The 19,871-nt window shown below is 39.4% G+C and overlaps 1 protein-coding gene across 2 annotated transcripts; it reads left to right on the top strand.

Annotated features, from left to right (window-relative positions):
* Positions 1-816: 816 nt before the first annotated feature.
* Positions 817-18,632, top strand: LOC124214472 (uncharacterized). Of its 2 annotated transcripts, none has more exons than XM_046616751.2 (11): positions 817-1,052; positions 6,026-6,936; positions 7,858-7,984; positions 8,475-8,660; positions 9,243-9,421; positions 9,519-9,604; positions 11,465-11,684; positions 13,947-14,249; positions 14,333-14,515; positions 14,598-17,151; positions 17,484-18,632. In XM_046616751.2, exons 2-11 carry the CDS (start codon positions 6,531-6,533, stop codon positions 17,617-17,619), a joined length of 4,380 nt encoding a protein of 1,459 aa, XP_046472707.1. In that variant the 5' UTR covers positions 817-1,052; positions 6,026-6,530; the 3' UTR covers positions 17,620-18,632. The 2 variants fall into 2 exon arrangements, with proteins under 2 accessions (XP_046472707.1, XP_046472705.1); XM_046616749.1 differs by lacking the exon at positions 817-1,052 and adding an exon at positions 3,269-3,500.
* The last annotated feature ends 1,239 nt before the right edge of the window (positions 18,633-19,871 follow it).

The raw sequence follows: 19,871 nt of genomic DNA, 5'->3' as shown, positions 1-19,871 counted from the left end.
TCATATAGATAAACCCATTTGGCTTTAAACTTAGACATACGCTCTGTTGGCTTAAAATTTTTTTTTTTTTTCGATATTTAACCTAAAATAGGTTTACGGAACGATTGATAATGAAAAAAAAAAAAAAAATTAAAACTAAGAAATATAATAAGTATAGGCCCTTTTGGCATTATAGCACTGCGGACGTTCATGCTCGCTGTAAAGACGCTTTTAAATCGAATCTTGAAAGCGCACGTATAATAGGACGTGAAACACGCTTTACATGCCATTGAACACGTCCGTTCAAATGGGGTACAAAACTGCGCGTGACTTTCATTGGTAAACGCGCATACTACCAGCGAAAAAACGCATATAATGAATCGTGTTAGCTTTGTATGTCATTGTCAGAGTCTGGATTCTCCATGATGGCCTTAAAATTTTCGGCAACTTCGGTTTGCCCAGGATAAGTCGAGATTACGCAAATTCGTACAGATCGCAGGCTATGTCGAACGATAAGTGCACCCGAATTCTGAATTCTAAAAATCTCAATCATGGACTCGAAAGCTTGAAGGACTATGAAATTTTCGATTCCGGTAGCAAACGCAGCGTTACCTTGTAGAAAATTTTTTTTGCGACACCAATATTTTTGTTTGGTAACCGGAAATCAAATATTTCACTGTCTATCATAGGTATGTTTTTCTCACAATCAGTGTAGGTTCAACGTAGCCATAGTGCGAAGCAACTAGATCTGTGTTCATGCTTAGAAAGAAGAACCTAAAGGGAAGTAAAAACTGCAGTCGGCTTCGCGTTAGGAAACAGTGAAAGATTTCTCGGGAAATCACCGCAGCCATACAAAATGCCGGAAGGTTGTACACAGTGTCGGGGTGCAAATTTCGTCGCGGGCTCACTCAAGCTGAATGCAAATTCAAACGGAGGTGCCGGCGGGACGACGACTTCGCCAACCTCCGAACCTTCAACAGGGAGAGTCCAAGTACGAGCAAAAATTCTTTATGGATCTGGGAAAGCCATCGCCAACATGCAGGCTCAGGAACGGGCCACGAGGCACTGACGGGGTAAAGTATAAGGACAATCGTTAATACGTGTTGTAGAGTATATGGCAGAACATCAAACATTCAGGAGATTATGAACTTCTGACTATAGTGAAGTATAATTTGGGGCCATTCATCAAATACGTTCTATTTTTTGGACGATTTTAGACCCCCCCATGTACCGTTGGTTCATTTGACCCCCTCCCCCGTAAATAATACGTCACAACTCTCGACTCCCTCACCCCGTTTAGTACCCCTTTTGGGTCTATTGATTAACAGAGTAAGATTGTCCACGTGAAACACATTCGAAGTATTAAAAATCGAAAATTTGAATAATCGAGGAGATTTTGTCGCCTAGCATTGAAAAGAGATAAGAGTGGCTGAAAATCAAGATTTCGAACATTTCATTTTTCGTTCTTCTATTTTTGCATGTTTGAAATTTCGATATATCGGCTATTCGAAATAGCCCTTCATTTCTTTCTTTACGGAATTCTCGTGTCAAAACACGAATTCTGTACACAAGAACCAAACGTCATATTTTTTAGACCCCTCCACTCCCCCCCAAAGCGAACGTATTTGTTGAATGGTCTCTTATGACGTGTCAGCGACATGATATATGCTCTGTCGCAGTATGATGGGAGAAGGTGATATTTCAAGATACGGCCGGAAAAAAATCTTAGTTCGAAATACGCCTGGAGAAGACGTGATTTCAAAATTGATCAGGAAATACGCCATTTCGAAAAACGACGGTAACAGATGCTAGTTTAAAATATGACCGGACTGTGAAGGCCGCTTTTGAAAATACGACTGTAAAATACGCGATTTTAAAATAGGACTATGAAGGACGCTATTGTAAAATACGGCTGTAAAACAGGCTATTTCAAAATACGACGCTGAACGATGCGATCTCAAAATTCAAATGGGTAAGACGCCACCTCAAATCACGACTACAGAAAATACGCTCTCTCAAATTGTAACTGGAAAAGTCGCTATTTCAAGTATACAGTTATCTTCTCCGAGATTAAGTTAACAACAGTTATATGCGACCGAATGCTTGATATTCATTAAAAATTTTGCATGTATACAGGAAAAAACTTCAACGTTTACGGCGACAACTATTATGGCAATTGGAATTCTTTGCAGTTAAAAGTATCTGTTCCACCCAAGCTGAAATGCATTTACGTGTTGCTAATATTGAAAACATTTTCTGCTCTTAGTTTCAGGTGATTAATAGCATTTTTTTGATGCACTTCAACTTTGAGCCATAAAAAATAGAATGTTCCTTACAGTAGTATAATATATGCAGCCCGCGTATTCGAGATTAAATATAATTGAAACTGAATTTTTCATAAACAGCATTTTGAAAATATAAATTTCTATCAAGATATTCAAATTCTTTTTCGCGGAATGAAAAAGAGAAGAATGTTGATATTTTTAAATAACTAGTCAAAACTATTGATATAAATTCAAATGTCTAAAAATTCATTAATCATCAGAAACTTTGAAATCAAGACATTCTGATAATTTAAAAAAAAAAAACGTCTGTACTGTTTTGGTAATTGTTATCGTTTGTCACAACGGGAGAAATTCGACAAGTCGAAGGCCAAGCAGATCGTATGAATGCTTTGGCTTACCATGATCAAAGCATAAAACATTCTCAACAATTAAAGTACGTAAAAATGCATCTTGAACGTACAGTAGTGTTAGAAACTTAATTTCAACGAAAATAAACGTATACTTGACATAGCGTATTTTTCAATCGCAATTTGAGATACCATATGTTATACCTCCGATTTGTGTTCCACTTGCCCTTAACTGTAATCCCTAAGACCTCGTTACTTTGGCAACACACAGGGTACACCAAATTCGCAAGTCACGGAATAAGGCGATTGGGCGGTTTGAGTGCAGCCTGACGAATCAGGAGTGCAGGGTTTAAATTTGCCTTCATCCACCGCGGATATGACTTGCATATACGGACGGATTTTTTCGGACAATACAGGTCCAGGACCTTAATCACGATATGTAAGGTCTGACGAGAGTCGAGTGACTATAATATCAAAGAGTGAACCTCCGCCCGATTATAACAGTAAAAACGTGCAAAAACGTGGGACAAAAAATAAATTGAATAAAAATGAGGAACTGAAAAAAAAAAAAAAAAACACGCACTTGTTGCCTGAGGCATAGCATATCCTACGGATAAGATGGGCACTCTGAGTTGTTCGCGAGTTAGTTGATGCCCTGCCGTTCACCGGTTCACCGTCCGCCTATCATATTCAAGACTTTTCAATCATTGCGTTTCTGCGCTGTGCTTTATTCCACGTTGCTTGTTCTATTTTTTGATTTTTTTAGCTCTATCGGTCAAACATAGACAATTTTTATACAGAAATCAAGGGTGCGCGAAGATATTATGAATTTGTGAAAGATATAACTTGTTCACGCAGATTTCTTCGACGAGATGAGAACTGAAAATCTGTAAGTCTGACCACATCTTATTGTTCACTGCGGTATCAATTATAATTTAGCTGTACATGTAACTATAACGGTATGAAGTATTTGGAGGTGTCTAAAAGTATCGTTTAGGTACATTTGGGGAATCAAATAAAAATTAATTCATCTGTGTATGTGATTAGAATTTACTTGCGGGCACTTCTGAATCTGAGACGAACAATTGTTGAAACCATAACTCTTCGCTTTGTACGACCAGGAAAAACCAAAGGTTATGCACTAAACCTTAATAGAGTATTTCTTTAAAAGGGAAACGGGACAACTACAATTTCGCCACCACTACAAGAAATTATTCATTTATGGGATAGAATTGGCTCTACATCTCTACGTTATATATCAACATAAATTATTTCAACCTTAAGGGTAGTTTAGGCAACCCTTTCTACGCAAATTTAATTACAGAGCACACTTGCTGAAATTTTCGCTTATCGGTCAATTAAACAAGTAAAACAGTTACGAAATAATTATAACAACGTGACTACAACGAGCTAATCTCGTATTTAGTTTACTGCAGACATTCGGAACCCACCTTCCAAAGTAACGACACGCATGTAAGACAACACACAGACAGCTTTCCCTTGTCAACGGAAATTGCATTTGATAATACAGCTGAGCTTCAAGTTTCTCTAACACGTTACGACAACTCGATGAATATGCAACGTTAGATTAACACACACTTTGCATCAAACGTACATTAATTATAAGAAAGTCAAAGTCATGACCGAAGCAAAGCTGATGGCATTTATATGACATTTGTAGACAAAACTTTTGAACGAAAATCAATTTTGTGCGAATAATAAATGAGACACTAGCACAGGTTGTTGCGAATAGCCGAGTTTTTCACTACGAAAAATTACCGTTAAAACATCGGGTCAAATACCGAGTTCCTCTGCTACAGTAGAAGCCCAACAATTTGCCTCTTCTGAACCCGATATCATTTTATTCATTCATATCATGCCTGCAGCACACTTAGATTATGACTGACTAATGTATCGTGAACTTTGAGTGTATTATTGTTGTTAAACACGTTTTCGCATTTTTTTTTTATCTACGGGTGGAATCTTTAAAATAGATCAGTATAAGTACTAGCATAAGTCTGTTTTGTTGGGTGTATCCAAAGTTATTGTTTTTTCATTCGATGCGATGTTTTTCTTCTTAACAACTCCTGCAAATAACTTTTCATACTGTAAGTGGGATAGTATAAAATAGTTTCAGAAATCAAGAGAAAATAGCCGTTTGTCCCAAAAAACAGTCCCATATTTTGTAGTCAGCGGGCTGCAAGGTAAATGCATGGAAAAATTTGCAATACAAATTTATGCACTCGAAGAAAGGAAAAGTGAGAAATGAAATAAGGAAAATAAAAGTCTTAGCAGAAAATAAAAATAGACATACTATATTTGTAGATAACAGATAAAATCGACATTTGTTAGATAATAGAGTTGAAATGTATGAGAAAATGTATTTCTTCTATTTCTTACGAGCCTTCAGATTTGAGCCTTAAAAATAACGTGCAAGGCTCTCGGATGTTGATTTGTCATATGTTATTGTACATCGACATCTTGAATAGTATCACATTTGACACTGTGCCATCTGAGTTTATAAACCACCATGGTTTAATAATATTGTAGCTAAAAAACTGATATTGTAGATTTAGTATACGTGTCATATGTTAATCACCCGCAAAGGCCTTTTAAAATAGCGAGTTATAAGTGCACAGCTGACATAGTGGGATAAAAAAAAGAATTTCACGTACCAAAAGCGGTCCTTGTTCCAAAGAATTAGAAAAAAATTTAATATTTTGATATTTTTGAACATGAACTGATTGCTGAGATTTTTATTCAAATTTTTTTCGGCAGTTTTGTTCATACACGTTGATGAAAATGTGCACAAAATTTCAAATGTTTCTGAATTTCGTGAACTCAGTGGTACTAATCTCGCCGGCAACGAGTATCGACGAGTATCGACGAGTATTGCCGAGACTTTGGATAGATAATCCAACTAAGTTGATTAAGGTTACTACCTTAAGTAAGAAGCGAGTATACTCGGGAGTGACTAGCCCCTCGTGTATAAGAATGGTTGCGAGATGAGAAATTCTGAGAAGTCGCAACTTCTTTACCTTGCGAGAAAATTTATTTGGTGGGCGCGTTTATTTTCTTGACTTTTCCGAAATTTATTTCCTTGCACTGCTCCAAGGAGCAGGTTTTCACTGCAAAATATTTTTGGCCTTAAATATTCGAACCGTTCGCAATTAGTAATCAAAATCTTGACCTATTCTCAATTCCTTACATCGGACGTTGAACTGCATAATAAAAAAAAAATTGCACACGACAGGAAAACTTTTACCAAAATACAGGTTTTTTTAATGTGAACCTGTTATTACCGCTGCAAGAATTCCCGTATATTCGTCTGGCATGCGATTTATTATACCAACCTATATTGAAACGTGCCTCAAACGTTTACTCGACTAATAATAAATCTCTCGTAATGTGCAGACCCGTTTTCATCGTCCTTTTACTGGCATCACCGACCTTCGCACGCAACACAAAATACAACGCATCGAGTTCTCCTTCCTCCATCGAAATCGGAGCCGATACAAATGGCCAAGAAGTACAAAACACACTAACACCCACCGAAGCGAAAACCAAAGAACTAGCCAAGGCTGAAACAAATCCAACCAGGACTCCAGGAACCAGCGATGACGTTACAACGCACCATGGTGCCGCAGGTTTCGGCGTGAATAACAGCGAGCAGGAATCAACGACAGCCAGAATCCTAAAATCAGACAACGGAGCGGTGACCTCTTCGTCGAGGATCACGAGTGAGAATAACCAAAGCGTCAAATTTATCCCCGTTGGGAAAGACTTGACGAACGTTTCAAAAAACGGAGCAATTGAGAACAACTTGTCCGCGAAGAATAAGCCTGTTCCTTACCCCGTGAGAAGAGACTTGGGGCATTTGGAATCGCAAGAAAAAGGAGCCGGAATCGAGTCGGAGTTTATGAAGGTCTCGACAGTGAATGGCAAGGCATCCTCTAAAACGTTCCCGCGGACTTTGAACCCCTACCGTGAAACTCCTGACAACCTTTCCAAGATTCTACTCTATCCTATCAACGGTACAACCGCCGTTTACCGCGAGACAACCTTCAAGCCAATTTTGCCGGACGGGTTGATAAAGAAGACGGTAGACGCGAACAATGGCCAGGATGACAGCTATCTTCCATTTTCGAGTTGGAGTAGGATGGCTGCTGAAGATATAGACGTCAGAAAACCAGACGACGAGAGGCACATGCCTGCCAATGAGAACCTCGAGTCAATAGACGCAGATGTCATCGAAGCTACCAACTTCGGGCTCGAAGCCATGAACAACCTGTACTACATCACCGAGCCAAAACTATTCTCAATGGGTCAGTAGTTGCGTAGGTACTCCATACCTTCCGTGAAGTATACAGAGAGCAAGTGGTGAAACTTAGCAGGCTGAGCATGCGCAGAATAATTTCACCCCATTTGTCGGTGTGATCGTATCGTACTGCGATGATGTTTTCGTCTGCGAGTCGAATTAGTACATCACTTATTTGAGGTTTGCTTAAAGAGGGTGAATTTATTGGGAATTGACCAATTATTAAATTCGATTGGACTTTCTTTCATTCAAAAGTATGTAGATCAAGTTTTCTTTACTTTTTTTTCATTGGTATTAGTTGGTTGACAGGAAGAATTGTTATTGACAATAACGTCAACTATTTCGCTTCGTGATATCTTTTGCGGCTCCCACGATATCTGAAAGAGGGCTTAACCGATTTACTTTAAATTTAGAGTCAGACGGTCAATCTGCTAAGTTTTACCGTTGCCATTCAGCATTTCAAATTTGCGCTCCATATCAAGGCCCTCAGGCGCGGCGTGTCTTCCTGCTTTGAATCAGACAGTGATGGTATAGCTAGAAGGTGTTTACTTCTTATTTATCGATCGTTAAGATAGCGCGCATGGACAGATCCAGGAACGCAGTTCCGTTACTGTGAGCCAACTATTATTACGATCGTTAATTATTGATTATGAGTTGTAGAGAACCCGCCCATGAGCTCGATTCATATACCAGACTAACTGTGAGTTGAACTAGGTCAGGAGGTTCTACATGAAAATCGCAACTTGTGTGCATCTGTTTCTGATATGGTCACTCTACTTCATGTTTGAGACGTTAACTATATGCTAATTTAATCGGTGCAAATTTGAAAACCACTGTTATTTTTATACTGTATGTTCGTCGTTCTAGTCTATTTACTATCGTTATTTGGTTACCAGCTAGGTTATTCATTGATATTTAACATTTGCAGGATTGTTTCTAACCGACGACAACCCAGCACGTTACGTAGCCGCGTTCAACGATCAGTCTGAAGAAGCCAGACAGCTTGCGAGATTCGGATTTGCCACGCTTGAAAGCGCCAAATCGTTTGTTAGCAAGTGAGTCAAGAAACCTTTATTAAGAAACTTTATTTTAAAAACTTTAGTTAGAAATGTGAAAATCCAAAGATTGCTCATCAAAATCTCTCAGGATGTGTACTCGTTGAGTACCCTTTCTTTCCTAGTAAAAAGATTCGCTGCGATACTATGGATTGGTAATCACTACTTGATACATCTGCGTTAATTTACCGCTTGAGTTATCGCTATCGGGCTTCTGTGCAAAACAGGTTATCCCGAGAGAGATGAATTTATCACGTCAGATAAACTAAACCCATAGTGGCGAATGCGAAACAAAAATTTTGTGATTGTAACTAATTAGTTATCTTAACTAGCTACATTTTATACGGAGGATATCTATAAGTTGTAGTGGCAAAATAATCGTTTGGCATTCATCGTCGATTTAGGTGATACATTTCGTACTTCTTCACCTTCGATACAAAAGTGCAATAATCTACTATCCACTGATGTGATCTCTTGGGCCGCCTTACAGACATCCAAAAATAAGCAGAACGGAGACACTCATTAAAACCACACGACGCACGGCGCTCCATCGTCAATGTCCTCGACGGGGAATTCCCCCGTGTCCTCCGGCAAGCCTGAGATATCGCACGAGCGACGGTAGCTGCAACAACCCGAATGAACTTTGGTGGGGTTCAGCTATGTCGGCAATGCAAAGGTACACCGGTTTTATTTGTATCAAAGTTCGCCATAACGAGATCACTGTGCAACAAAAATGGATTATTTTTCAGCGTGACGAACTGGGCTGACCGTCTGGTTGCAATATAGATCGATTCTCTGACACCGAATACAATTCGATTATGTCGCGTGTTCGAGAAGATTGGATCTGCATGAAGCAAAAACTTTTTTGTCCAACCTGCACCGAAAGTTTGCCTTTTCGTGCATGTAAAGTGCGCGCAAGGTGGCTTTTTCCCGACCGGTGACAAATGAGCGGGCGCAAAATGCTGGTGGGCGCAAATAACGTATCGTAAGCGGGCGCAAAATGAAGTGGTCTACCGCTTCTCCGGTGTACTCAAAGGCAAACTTTCGGTACAGGTTGTGGACAAAAAGTATCCTGTGCGCCATGGGCGGAAAGCGATATAGGTTCGTGCGAGTTTCAGCTGAGCCTCGCACCCGCGTCAATCGCTCATTTTCCGCCCTAGATACACAACGTACTATTCTTGCTTCGTGGAATAACAAAATTGGCCCAATCAAGGGTAATGAAAAAGTTACTCATATATAACTGCATCAATTTTCGCAGGCTTCTAAATGCCGCCTATGATGACGGGATTCAATCCATTCGCAGATCTACGAATGGAACATTGCTACCGAGTGCCAGAGAAATATCCAGCTTTATTCACCAAGACCACGATATTCCCCTGGCTTCTGTTACTCACATGTTGATGCAGTGGGGGCAATTTGTCGATCATGATGTCACCGGTTAGTTACGAAACTGTTGTACAAATTGAAAATGCAGTATTCACTTCGTATACCGTAGATGAATGAACGCTGATCTTTTTGATGCGCTTCTCTTTAGCAACCGGACAGGGCAGAGCTTTCAACGGAACTGTTCCTCAATGTTGTTTGAACGGAGGAGGATCTTTCCAGCCTCCAGATTTCATGGTAATATCCACATCACCACGAAATGCTTTTTTCTTTGTTAATTATCTTCGTATCCAAATACGAGTGACCGGCGAAAAATGACGTATCTGCATGTCAAGGTTTGAGCCGCTCAGCGATTAGATCCTGGTTGTTATTGCGCGTAGTATATTCGTCATGTTCGATATAAACAACTGCTTATGGTTGCCGTGACACAATGAAACATAGTTCAAACAAACGTTGCTCTAACGTAAATGTTTTGTTATTGGTATTATACAAGGCCGACACTTGACAGAAATTACGGATTTAAGAGTAATAATATCATGCAGAAAACTATACACGTTATGTATAAACTTTTTTCAATCATGATGGCATTAGGCCAAGAAGTCACATTAAACGTATCGGAGGTGTTTGAGGCGAAATGATCATATATGGCCTGGCGTACCACAGGAGGAAATGAATTCTGCGACGGCAAATTTTTTCGGCAAGTCAGTTACGTTGGTAATGCAGTTTCAGCCTGTAGAAGCCGTCCAACAGCGACAGTAGCACTACATGGCTGAATCTACATTGCTCACGTAAATGATTTACTGAAGAAGTTAGACATCTCAGAATCCATTTCCCCAAGTGTACTTCGAAATTAGGCAATTTAATTATTGTATTTCAAAATTAATGGGCTAAACGAGTTCGCAATAAAAGTAGCACAAACGGTGCTAGTCAAAAATAAAACATAACTTACAGCAACTCGACTATAAAATAAACTCACTGTGTTTAAAAAAAATTATGCACAGAAGAGTGAAAATGATCATTAGGCACTAGTCCACTTTTACCCGATTTTCCCTTAGGGGAATTACTTTACCTTAGTCACTCTTATTAAAAATGGACCAAAAAACAGGTATCAAAGTATCTTGTCAATTTTCCAAACGCTCAGGTCATACCAATCATTTCAATGACGCACGCTTTAGTTGCCGAGATGAAATACCTCTGCATGGTTGCCTTTCGTGGATAACGTACTAATTGATCGAAACAGTAACGGTAGTCGTGATATCTGGCATCCATCAACCAAATTCTGGAATTTAGCTATTTTCTCATCGAGGGCGTAAAGTTTTAGACCCTAGTGCGATCCGCCACACAACGGACGACGGAGCGGATACGAGTGCTCGGCGTGATAGGACGAGGGTGTAAAGTATTACGCCTATGATACGAACAGTATTTTTCGTCATGACAAGCCGATAACGGAACTTTACGCCGGCGCTCGGATCTTAAAATCCCGCTTCACGCCTACGCAGGATGAAAAATATTGTTCGCATTACGGGTATAACACTTGAGGATGTAAAACTTTATGCCCTTGAAACGAAAATAGCTATTTCGTTCTACGTAGGTGTAAAATAGGATTTTATGATACCGACGCGGGCATAAAATACCGTTTTGGCGTACTATAATGAAATAGCTATTTTTGTATCAAGGGCGTAAAATACGACTTTACGCCCTAAATATTGCGCAATCACACAGAGCGCTTAATTCAAAGTAGTACACCCGAGATGCGAACAATATTTTTCGTCATAATGGGTGTAGAGTACGCAACTAACGTACCATACATGAATAGGGGTGAATTGGAACAAAAGAAATTTGACACAACTTATATTACACATAACCGTGAGAGAAACGGATTTTGAGCACCAACTAGGGGGGTCAATTATTTATTCATTAATAAATAACTTATCTATTACAAATAATCATAAAGGAGATTGAAATGGCCGCACAGTCGTTTTTGTAAAAAAAATTTTCACTTTACGCTCACTAGGCGTAAAATCCAACTTTATGCCCGAAAACCATGAACGTTTTCTCGACCTTCACCCGTACTATAACCAAAATTTATTTTCGTAGCATCCCGAGTGTCTGCCCATTCCTGTACCGGCTACGGACAGGTTCTACGGTCCTCTGGGTGTGAGATGTTTAGAATTCGTTCGCAGCGGACCAGCGCCACGTGAGGACTGTGGATTCGGTCCCAGGGACCAACTCTCCGGGGTTACGAGTTACTTGGATGCGTCCACCGTATATGGCAGCAACGTACAGACAAGCGACAGTCTAAGACTCTTCAGGAATGGTTAGTCTAGATTCTATTAAATTTTATCACACATAAATAGGAGTAGCACTATAAATGGTAAACCAAATATATCCTTCGGGTTTTTCCGATAGAGTAAAATCATAGTAATTAATTATATAGTCTGGAATCCGGTTAGGATTTGAGTTTCACTACACGATCTTTCCTAAACTATAAACGACTTGAAAAAAAACAGAACGAAGTCAAATTAATGCGTAAAAATCTTGGTACTATCTGGATGGTCTGCAATAATTCAATCAACAATAATAAATAAGTACGAAGTCCTTTCATCGACATCCGAATGCTTCGAATTCATTACTTTGTAGAAAAATTTTCAATCCTGTAGTTATGCATCTACGGTTAATCGAAAATTTATTCGCTAATAAATACGCTAAAAAGCCATAAATAGTGCCTATAGTAGAACTAGAACATCAAAAGTCACGCCAACCATAACGGACTTCTGTTATACAGTTTCTGTAACAAAAAGTGAACAAACTTATCAAGAACCTCGATGCCATAGATTGGCAGGCTTCTTACAATGAACAAGTATCTACCTACATTACAGTGATCGAAAAAAATGTGACTTGATTTTCCGAAAATTTATCTCTCAAAATGCCTTTAGATAAAAAATATCACTTAATATAAACGGTATACCTCAACGTCAATAAGTAGCTATAATTTGATTTACCTAAAGATTTACAAGTATCATAATTTTTCCTGTCTTGACTGTATTTTGTTGAGAAAGAGGTGATAACTTAAGATTTAAAAATATGGATGTCTGGAAAAATTCACCGCATTAAGATTTGACCCCAGAAAGCCAGGAAGTAGGTACATATTAATAGTTACCCGTCATCAACACCGAACACGCTATTGGATACTGATTTAACGTATTTATTTTTTCGTACAGACTGAAAAAAATCCACATTTGAGGAAGCTATGACCGAATAAAAATTTACAATTTACTTTACAAATTACTCAACGAAATTTAACAATTTGCTTCACTTTTGGGCTAAGGAATTCAACTTCAATTAGCAGTATTAATTTTTTTTAAAGTTTTATAAGTATAATTCATATAATTTACTGTGTAGGTTTTTTGTTAATGTCTATTCTTTAGCTAGTTAATACCCCGACTCCGTGCACAGGAAATGATTCCTCCTGCGGGCGTCAATATACTGATAATATTAATTTGTTATTACGTAGTATTATTGCATTGATGGTATATCTTGGATAATTGGAAGAAATAAATAAATAAATCTAATAAGTGCTAGCTGCTTTTTCTCAAGTGATCTGCACGCCCAACGACTTTGAATTTTAGAATATCTTATCACTTGAATATCAAAATATCCTTGAAAAATTTGAATATCTTCATTCCTGTTACTTTTCTGGGTTTCAGAAAGCTTGTAGGAATTATACCATTCTTCAAAATGTGTTGAAATTTGTTAGAAATTTAGTACACCGTATTTTCGAAACTCAAATTATTGAAAATCTGTTTTTACACGGATAAAAATTATTGGATTTACATGCGTGATGATGATTATATGGATAGCACTTTTCTAAAGAAGGAATTAGAAGGTTTATGGTGAGAATTACTTATTAGTAGAGGTGTGCGGGTACCCGAAATTTCGGGTACTCGAACTCGGGTTCGGGTCGGGTTTGCATCGGGTCGAGTTTCTTGGTAAACCCGGAATCTTCGGGTAATTCGAAAACTTCGGGTAATCTGAAATCTTTGGGTAGTTCGAAAACTTCGGGTATTCCGAAATTTTCGGGTACCCGACCTGAAAATAATCCATTTTACCCAACCCGACCCGCCCCGAAGAATTTCAGTACCCGCACACCCCTACTTATTAGTATGTTAAAATTACATTCGCGAACGTTCTGTGAACTTGTCAAATACTGAAATCGAAGTAATTTTTAATCCAAAAAATGCTACTCATATTATTACCGTTGCGCATGTGAATCCAATAGGTTTTTTTTTTTATACCGTGACACGCAATAGAGTCCAGAAAATGTTTTGTTTCGCTAAGACTATTTGAATCTTTTGAAAGGTAACCTACGTTCTTTGTTCCAAAGAATATATATAAAAACACGAAATAACAGTATTGCTGTGATTCTAGCCTAGAAATTCTTAATTGAAAGGATCGACTTTTGTCCTTTTGATAATATTTTAGGTAGTTTATTTTCGTAAAATTGAAATTCCAGTTTATTCAGAGCACACAGATCTACAAGTTGGTTAATTGATACGTTGCCTCTTGTGCTAATTTTCAGGCCTTCTACAATACGGAAAAATTCAATCGAGGAAACCCCTACTTCCCAGACAGGGAAGTGATCTATGCAGACGTGGGTCTTTAGACACAAACTGCTTCCGAGCAGGAGATGGTCGACTTACTGAACAGCCGGCGTTGATATCATTGCACGTTATATTCCTCCGGCAACACAATAGAATCGCGACCGAATTGGCAGCACTGAATCCACACTGGAGCGATGAAAAATTGTTTCAAGAAACAAGACGAATTATCGGAGCCATTGTACAGCATATTACGTATCGCGAATTTCTCCCCATTGTATTAGGTATGTGTACCGGAAAACAATAAATGCCGTTTATTTGCCCTCAAAGCAGGACTGCCAAATCATTTAAAAAAAAATTTATCTAGGTCCCGAAGTCATCAAAGCTTTCGATTTGGAAATTAAGAGGAAAGGGTACTACGAAGGGTACGATTCCACGGTCAACCCGAATATAGCTAATGCTTTCGCTGCTGCGGCCTATCGATTTGGTCACTCTTTGGTTCAGCGTAGTTTTGTCAGATACGATACTAATCATCGTCCAATATTCAACAGTACGTATATTTATATCTACACATATCCATTTATGCATCCATCGATCGATCAAAACTTGAAAGTCATCGTTTTATACTCCAGACGTTACAATCCATGATGAATTCAACAATCCTGTGAACCTCCACACCGTTGGTGCCTTAGACCGTCTTCTTCTCGGTCTAATAAACCAGCCATCTCAAAAAAGAGACGAGTTCATAACAGAAGAATTGACAAACCACTTGTTCGAAACCCCGGGTTTTGGATTCGGGATGGACCTTGCCTCTTTGAACATCCAGCGAGGAAGAGACCACGGGTTGCCACCTTACGTAGACTGGCGCGAACCCTGCGGTCTGTCGCCAGTTAGAATCTGGGAAGATTTGAATCGTGTCATGCCAGCGTCGGTAGCAAAGAAATTTAGATTTCTCTACTCCTCCGTCGAAGACATAGACCTGTTCCCGGCTGGATTATCTGAAAAACCAGTTCCCGGTGGACTTGTGGGGCCAACGTTTGCCTGCATAATTGCACAGCAGTTCAGCAATCTTCGTAAGGGAGATAGGTTCTGGTACGAAAATCCAAATAGAGAGAGTAGTTTCACCGCCGCACAGCTACAGCAGATCAAGCGCATCACACTTGCGCAAATATTGTGTAAAAATACGGAAAGCATTGAAACTATACAGCCGTTCGTCTTTTTGACACCAGACACGGCAAGGAATGACAGGATTCCATGTGACACTGAGATCATTGGTACTTTTAACTTAGATCCCTGGGCTGAGAGATTGCCACCAGAACAACGAACCAAACACAGAAAGAGAACAAGACTTAGCTCAACAATTCGTAAGGAAAACAGAAGAAACAATCATCTGAAAGACGAAACTAACGATAGCAATTCACAAGCCAAATTAATCAGTCCAACCGTAGAACATGAAAGCGCTGAAGCGCAAGCAAGAGTCAGCTCAGAGGAAAAGTCGTTCTTCCCATTTTTTAAACCGGTGAGGACTGGTGTGAATCAGCAAAACAAAGTTGTGATAAGACGGCCCTTGGATACGCATGAAAATCTTACCATACTTGTGCAAAACCACGCGGTGAACTCACCGGTTTTTGTAAGTGATTCAATAAAAGGGAGCAATTTTCAGTTCACCCAGTCCAACGATGATCGGTACAAGCCGAACCACGTATCGACTGCCAGGCCGATTGAGAGACCAGTGACATACGACGACTGGTACACGTCGCCAAGGCCGATCTACTATGACGACACTGAGCCCAACCCCGTTTCCATACCGCAGGTGACCCATAGGCCAGTGCCAAGGCCTAAACCGAAGCCTCAATCGAAGCCATCGAGCTATGGGAACCCCACATCCCACCCGAGACCTTACATCCCACAGGGTTTTAATGACCCCAGCAATCCGAACCCCCCAAACTACGGTTTCGCTTCTCGACCAACAAACAACTATGCGCCGAGCAATTCTTTTTTCGATGCGTTTCCCGCCACCACAACTCAGAGACCAACTCTTTACACTTTTTATACGACTTACAAAAAGCCCATCCCGACACAACGTCCCGATCCCTACTATTATGAACAAAACCGACCTCAGAGTGACAAGAACCAGTATCATCAGTACCAGCAGCATGATTCCTTCTCGGAATCCCAGGGTTACCATGAGCCTTCTAATCCATCTACCCCTTCCTATTCCGTGGTGAAGCCGATCCATGAAGCTGACGATCAAATCGCGCCCCAGAAACCGATCTACGACCAAAGCTGGACCTCGGATACGACCTACGAATACAGTTGGAACAGTAGACCAAGTCAAAGTGATACTGGGGGGTGGGCTGATGTTTCTGTTGAACCCTTAGTTAAGCCATCTTACGGAAAACCGTCGCAAACCAGACCGGCATCCCCACCGTCGAGACCGGATGGTGGGTATTGGACTGAATATTCGGCAACAACGAAGAAGTATCTTACACCCCATCATTACTACGACACAGAGTACCAGATACACAATGCCGAGGCGAACATCAACCCCAGACCGTTCAAAAAACAGGGCGTTAGCATAATCACTGAGATCGATAACGGAAGTCATTACCCCAGCAAACAGAGACAACCGGTTCAGAATGAGAGGGACATTCCAAAACCGTTGCACCAGGTGGGACGTGATCACCCTGCTGACGTTGCAGAACACAAGAATACGTACGAGATCGAATTGATCCATCAAATTTCAGACGAACGAAAGAGACCAGGACAGCTGTACTACGAAAAAAATGTTTTGCACCGGTATCCGGACGAAAACTTAACTGCAATTAAAGATATAAGTAACGGCTACGTTAATGCGCCGTATGATTTGAATAAAAACATTGGCAGTTACAAAAACAAACACGACGGGATCATAGTCGACAGAATTATTTTTGACAGTAAATACCAAATCGAAAAATTGGATCCTAACAGAGGTGGAGGTCCTGGTCCAACGGCAGACATGGAGACAAAAGCCCAAGTGTCTCGCGATGAACCTAAGCTGACCACCACAGCTACAATCGTCCTGGAGGAGCCAGACAATGAGTACTACGACGGTGGAGATGACTACGACGATGACGAAGGGGAAGAAATGGTTGGCGCGTATTCAGAAAAATCAGAACACTTTGTTGCCTCAGATGTACTGACAAGGTATGTCACTTACTGCTAATCAGAAGTGTGTATTTCTCTAGATTTGTGAGCAGAGAATCGGTTTTGGGATAATGATTAGGTAACTTGATTCCATCTAGAGTGTATATACCTATATCCACTTGCTACCGTGTACAGGTCTGACTCTGAGGCCAAATTATAATTGGTACCGGAAATATCGCTATTCAGACAGATCCAAACTAAGGTTTTCGGGTACGAAAAAGTCGACCTTTACCTACACCAATTTTTTGATGATTATCATTCGAAAACCAATCAACTTTCAATACTCTATAAGTTGGTGGCAATTCTAATGGATAATATGATTCAATTTTCAGTCACATCGAATGGATAAACGTGAACGAGAATTCTAGCTTAACATCAAACCCTGAAATGCCGAACCTCGTGTCTGATGGACTCGTTGGTACCAGGGAAATACCCAAGCCTTTGGAACAACGTAAGCCAGCCTCATAGAATGCAGCGTTCATCTCGCTGGAATTTAAGAATTATACCTATAAATCAATTGATCGTGGAATTGATGAATTCATGATTCAACGATCATTGCCTTGTACTTACTCTAGATTAGGAATCGTATTACTTAACTCCATTAAACCACTATTTATTATATCTAGGTATACGATATGTGTGCACAATAATTTCAATGAAAAATCAACTCCATCGTTTATCCATTTCCCAATACTATATTACAGTCTGAGAGAAATGCTGTAAGTTGATTATGATTCGCTGCGTGATTTGGTTTTTGTACTCTTGATTTCTGTATCCTAATGTATTAGAATCCAGTAAATTTACTAAATGGCTCCTCAGGTCTTCACGTTTAACTCACCAATTTCTAGAAGTTTGTTAGATTTAGGTCATGCCAACAATCGCTATACATGCCTGATTAAAATAATTATTTTTAATAACATTCGGGTTAGATACACATTTATTTACACAATCTCCTGAAAGTTCTTAGTGGTAAAATTTACAATATAGGCTTCAATTAAATGATGGCTATCACTCATCACAGTCATATAACTGTTAATGAGTGTCGGAGGTTCTCAGTACTAATTCTAAGATTTTTATTCTGTTCTCTATGATTTTTAAAAGGTTCTGTTCTGTAAAATGTTTAAATGTCTTCTATATCGTGTTGGACGGATGAAAAGGTAGGAGTTCAAAAAGAGTCGCGTTTTCTCGCGAGCCTAAGATGGTTGACTGAGACTGTTCAAGATCAGTGATCGCCGATCGCGTCAAGTTCACAAAAACAAAAAAAAAACGCGTGCAGGCCTACGTACTATCTTTTTCCACGATGAGAAGCCTTCTAGTCTCCCCAGCCAAATTATTATCACATATTTCTCCCCTCTCACAATGAAATTCGATATTTGACAAGTTCTGTACTATTCTAGATCTTAAGAGCTTTCATCTAAGCCATATATCAATACGATCGATGTACACAGAGCCAAAATATACCACTTGCAAGATTTCCAACATCGTCGAAATTGTCAGTTCGATCAAGAATTCATTCTACTTCAGACCTCAAGACTTGATGCATAACATATGCTTGAACTGTACACTCATACCTTGCCTTATGGCCTAGATAAATTCCAGAAAAGTTGGCCGTAGAGCAAAAAGCCGCACGACAAATGAATTATTTTCACAAAAACCCATACAAATTCAATTGAATCTATTTCATTTTTTTATAAAAGAATATAGTTTTTAGTTCATAAAGCATTTTGCTCTTTTTATTTCCTAAAAAAAACCGCGTGTCGATCGCTTGCGCTCAGTCGATAATAACGTAACGTGTTAGTACGGTATACGATTAAATTTCGTAAACAATTCATCAGCCTTGTGACATATGATGCGAATGGACAGATGGAAAAAATATTAGAGCCAGTGTTGAAAAGCTCGCAATTATAAGGAATAAACCGGCGAACATCATTTATATCGATTTTTTATCTATAATAATGTTGCGGCGTAAAAACTGGACCGAGAGTGGCTTCGCTTTCTTGAAAAATGATGCCTTCACTTTCAGAGTTATAAAAGCATAGTTCTTGAAATAGTTGGGATAATGAGTAAGTAAGGAAGCATTTGAACGTGCTCTAAAACGAACGTGTCAAAAATCTATAAGATACACTTAACACGAAAGAAGAGTTGCCAGTCAGATAATAATGAAAAAATTATTCTACTCAGAAGTCTGCCGCCTAGCTATTATTTTGAGCTTTATGTGAGTAAATTTGTGTAACGCAGAACAGCAGGCTTCGTGGGATACATTTTCATTCCATCAGTCATGAAGTAATATGCAATGCGACGGCGATAAGAGGTAAGATTAGAGAGTACCAAAACATGAATTATCATCAGTTCTCATATGAACGACTCGAACAAAGGCTATGCTGACACACGTAATAGAATAAAAGCTTCAGAGCCTTCTGCGATGGCACGGTTGTTTTCCACGCAATTAAAAAACTACATTTATCACATCAATCTAACCTCAATCCCTAACTTCGAATATGTTCAGAGAGCGGTGATAAAAATATTTTAATTCTTCAACATCAGTGTGGAGAATTCGACAGCTTCCTCGCACGGTAGTTTTGATGAAGTATTTAATATTATTGACATGAGTTTAGAAAAACACGTTAAATGTACAGAATATGACCACTATGGTGTGATATTGGTGATAACGTAATCAGTTATGTATATCGTGTAGCGAATGTATTTCGCTGCCCGACTGT

Source organism: Neodiprion pinetum, chromosome 3 (assembly GCF_021155775.2).
Source record: "Neodiprion pinetum isolate iyNeoPine1 chromosome 3, iyNeoPine1.2, whole genome shotgun sequence".
Lineage (NCBI taxonomy): Eukaryota > Metazoa > Arthropoda > Insecta > Hymenoptera > Diprionidae > Neodiprion > Neodiprion pinetum.
Note: the sequence above shows the minus strand (reverse complement) of the source record. Positions and strands in the feature narration are given on the sequence as shown.

Coding starts and splice junctions, on each gene's coding strand:
- LOC124214472 (XM_046616749.1), top strand. Junction 9,422..9,518: donor TGTCGATCATGATGTCACCG/GTTAGTTACGAA, acceptor GCTTCTCTTTAG/CAACCGGACAGGGCAGAGCT. Junction 11,685..13,946: donor TCTAAGACTCTTCAGGAATG/GTTAGTCTAGAT, acceptor GCTAATTTTCAG/GCCTTCTACAATACGGAAAA.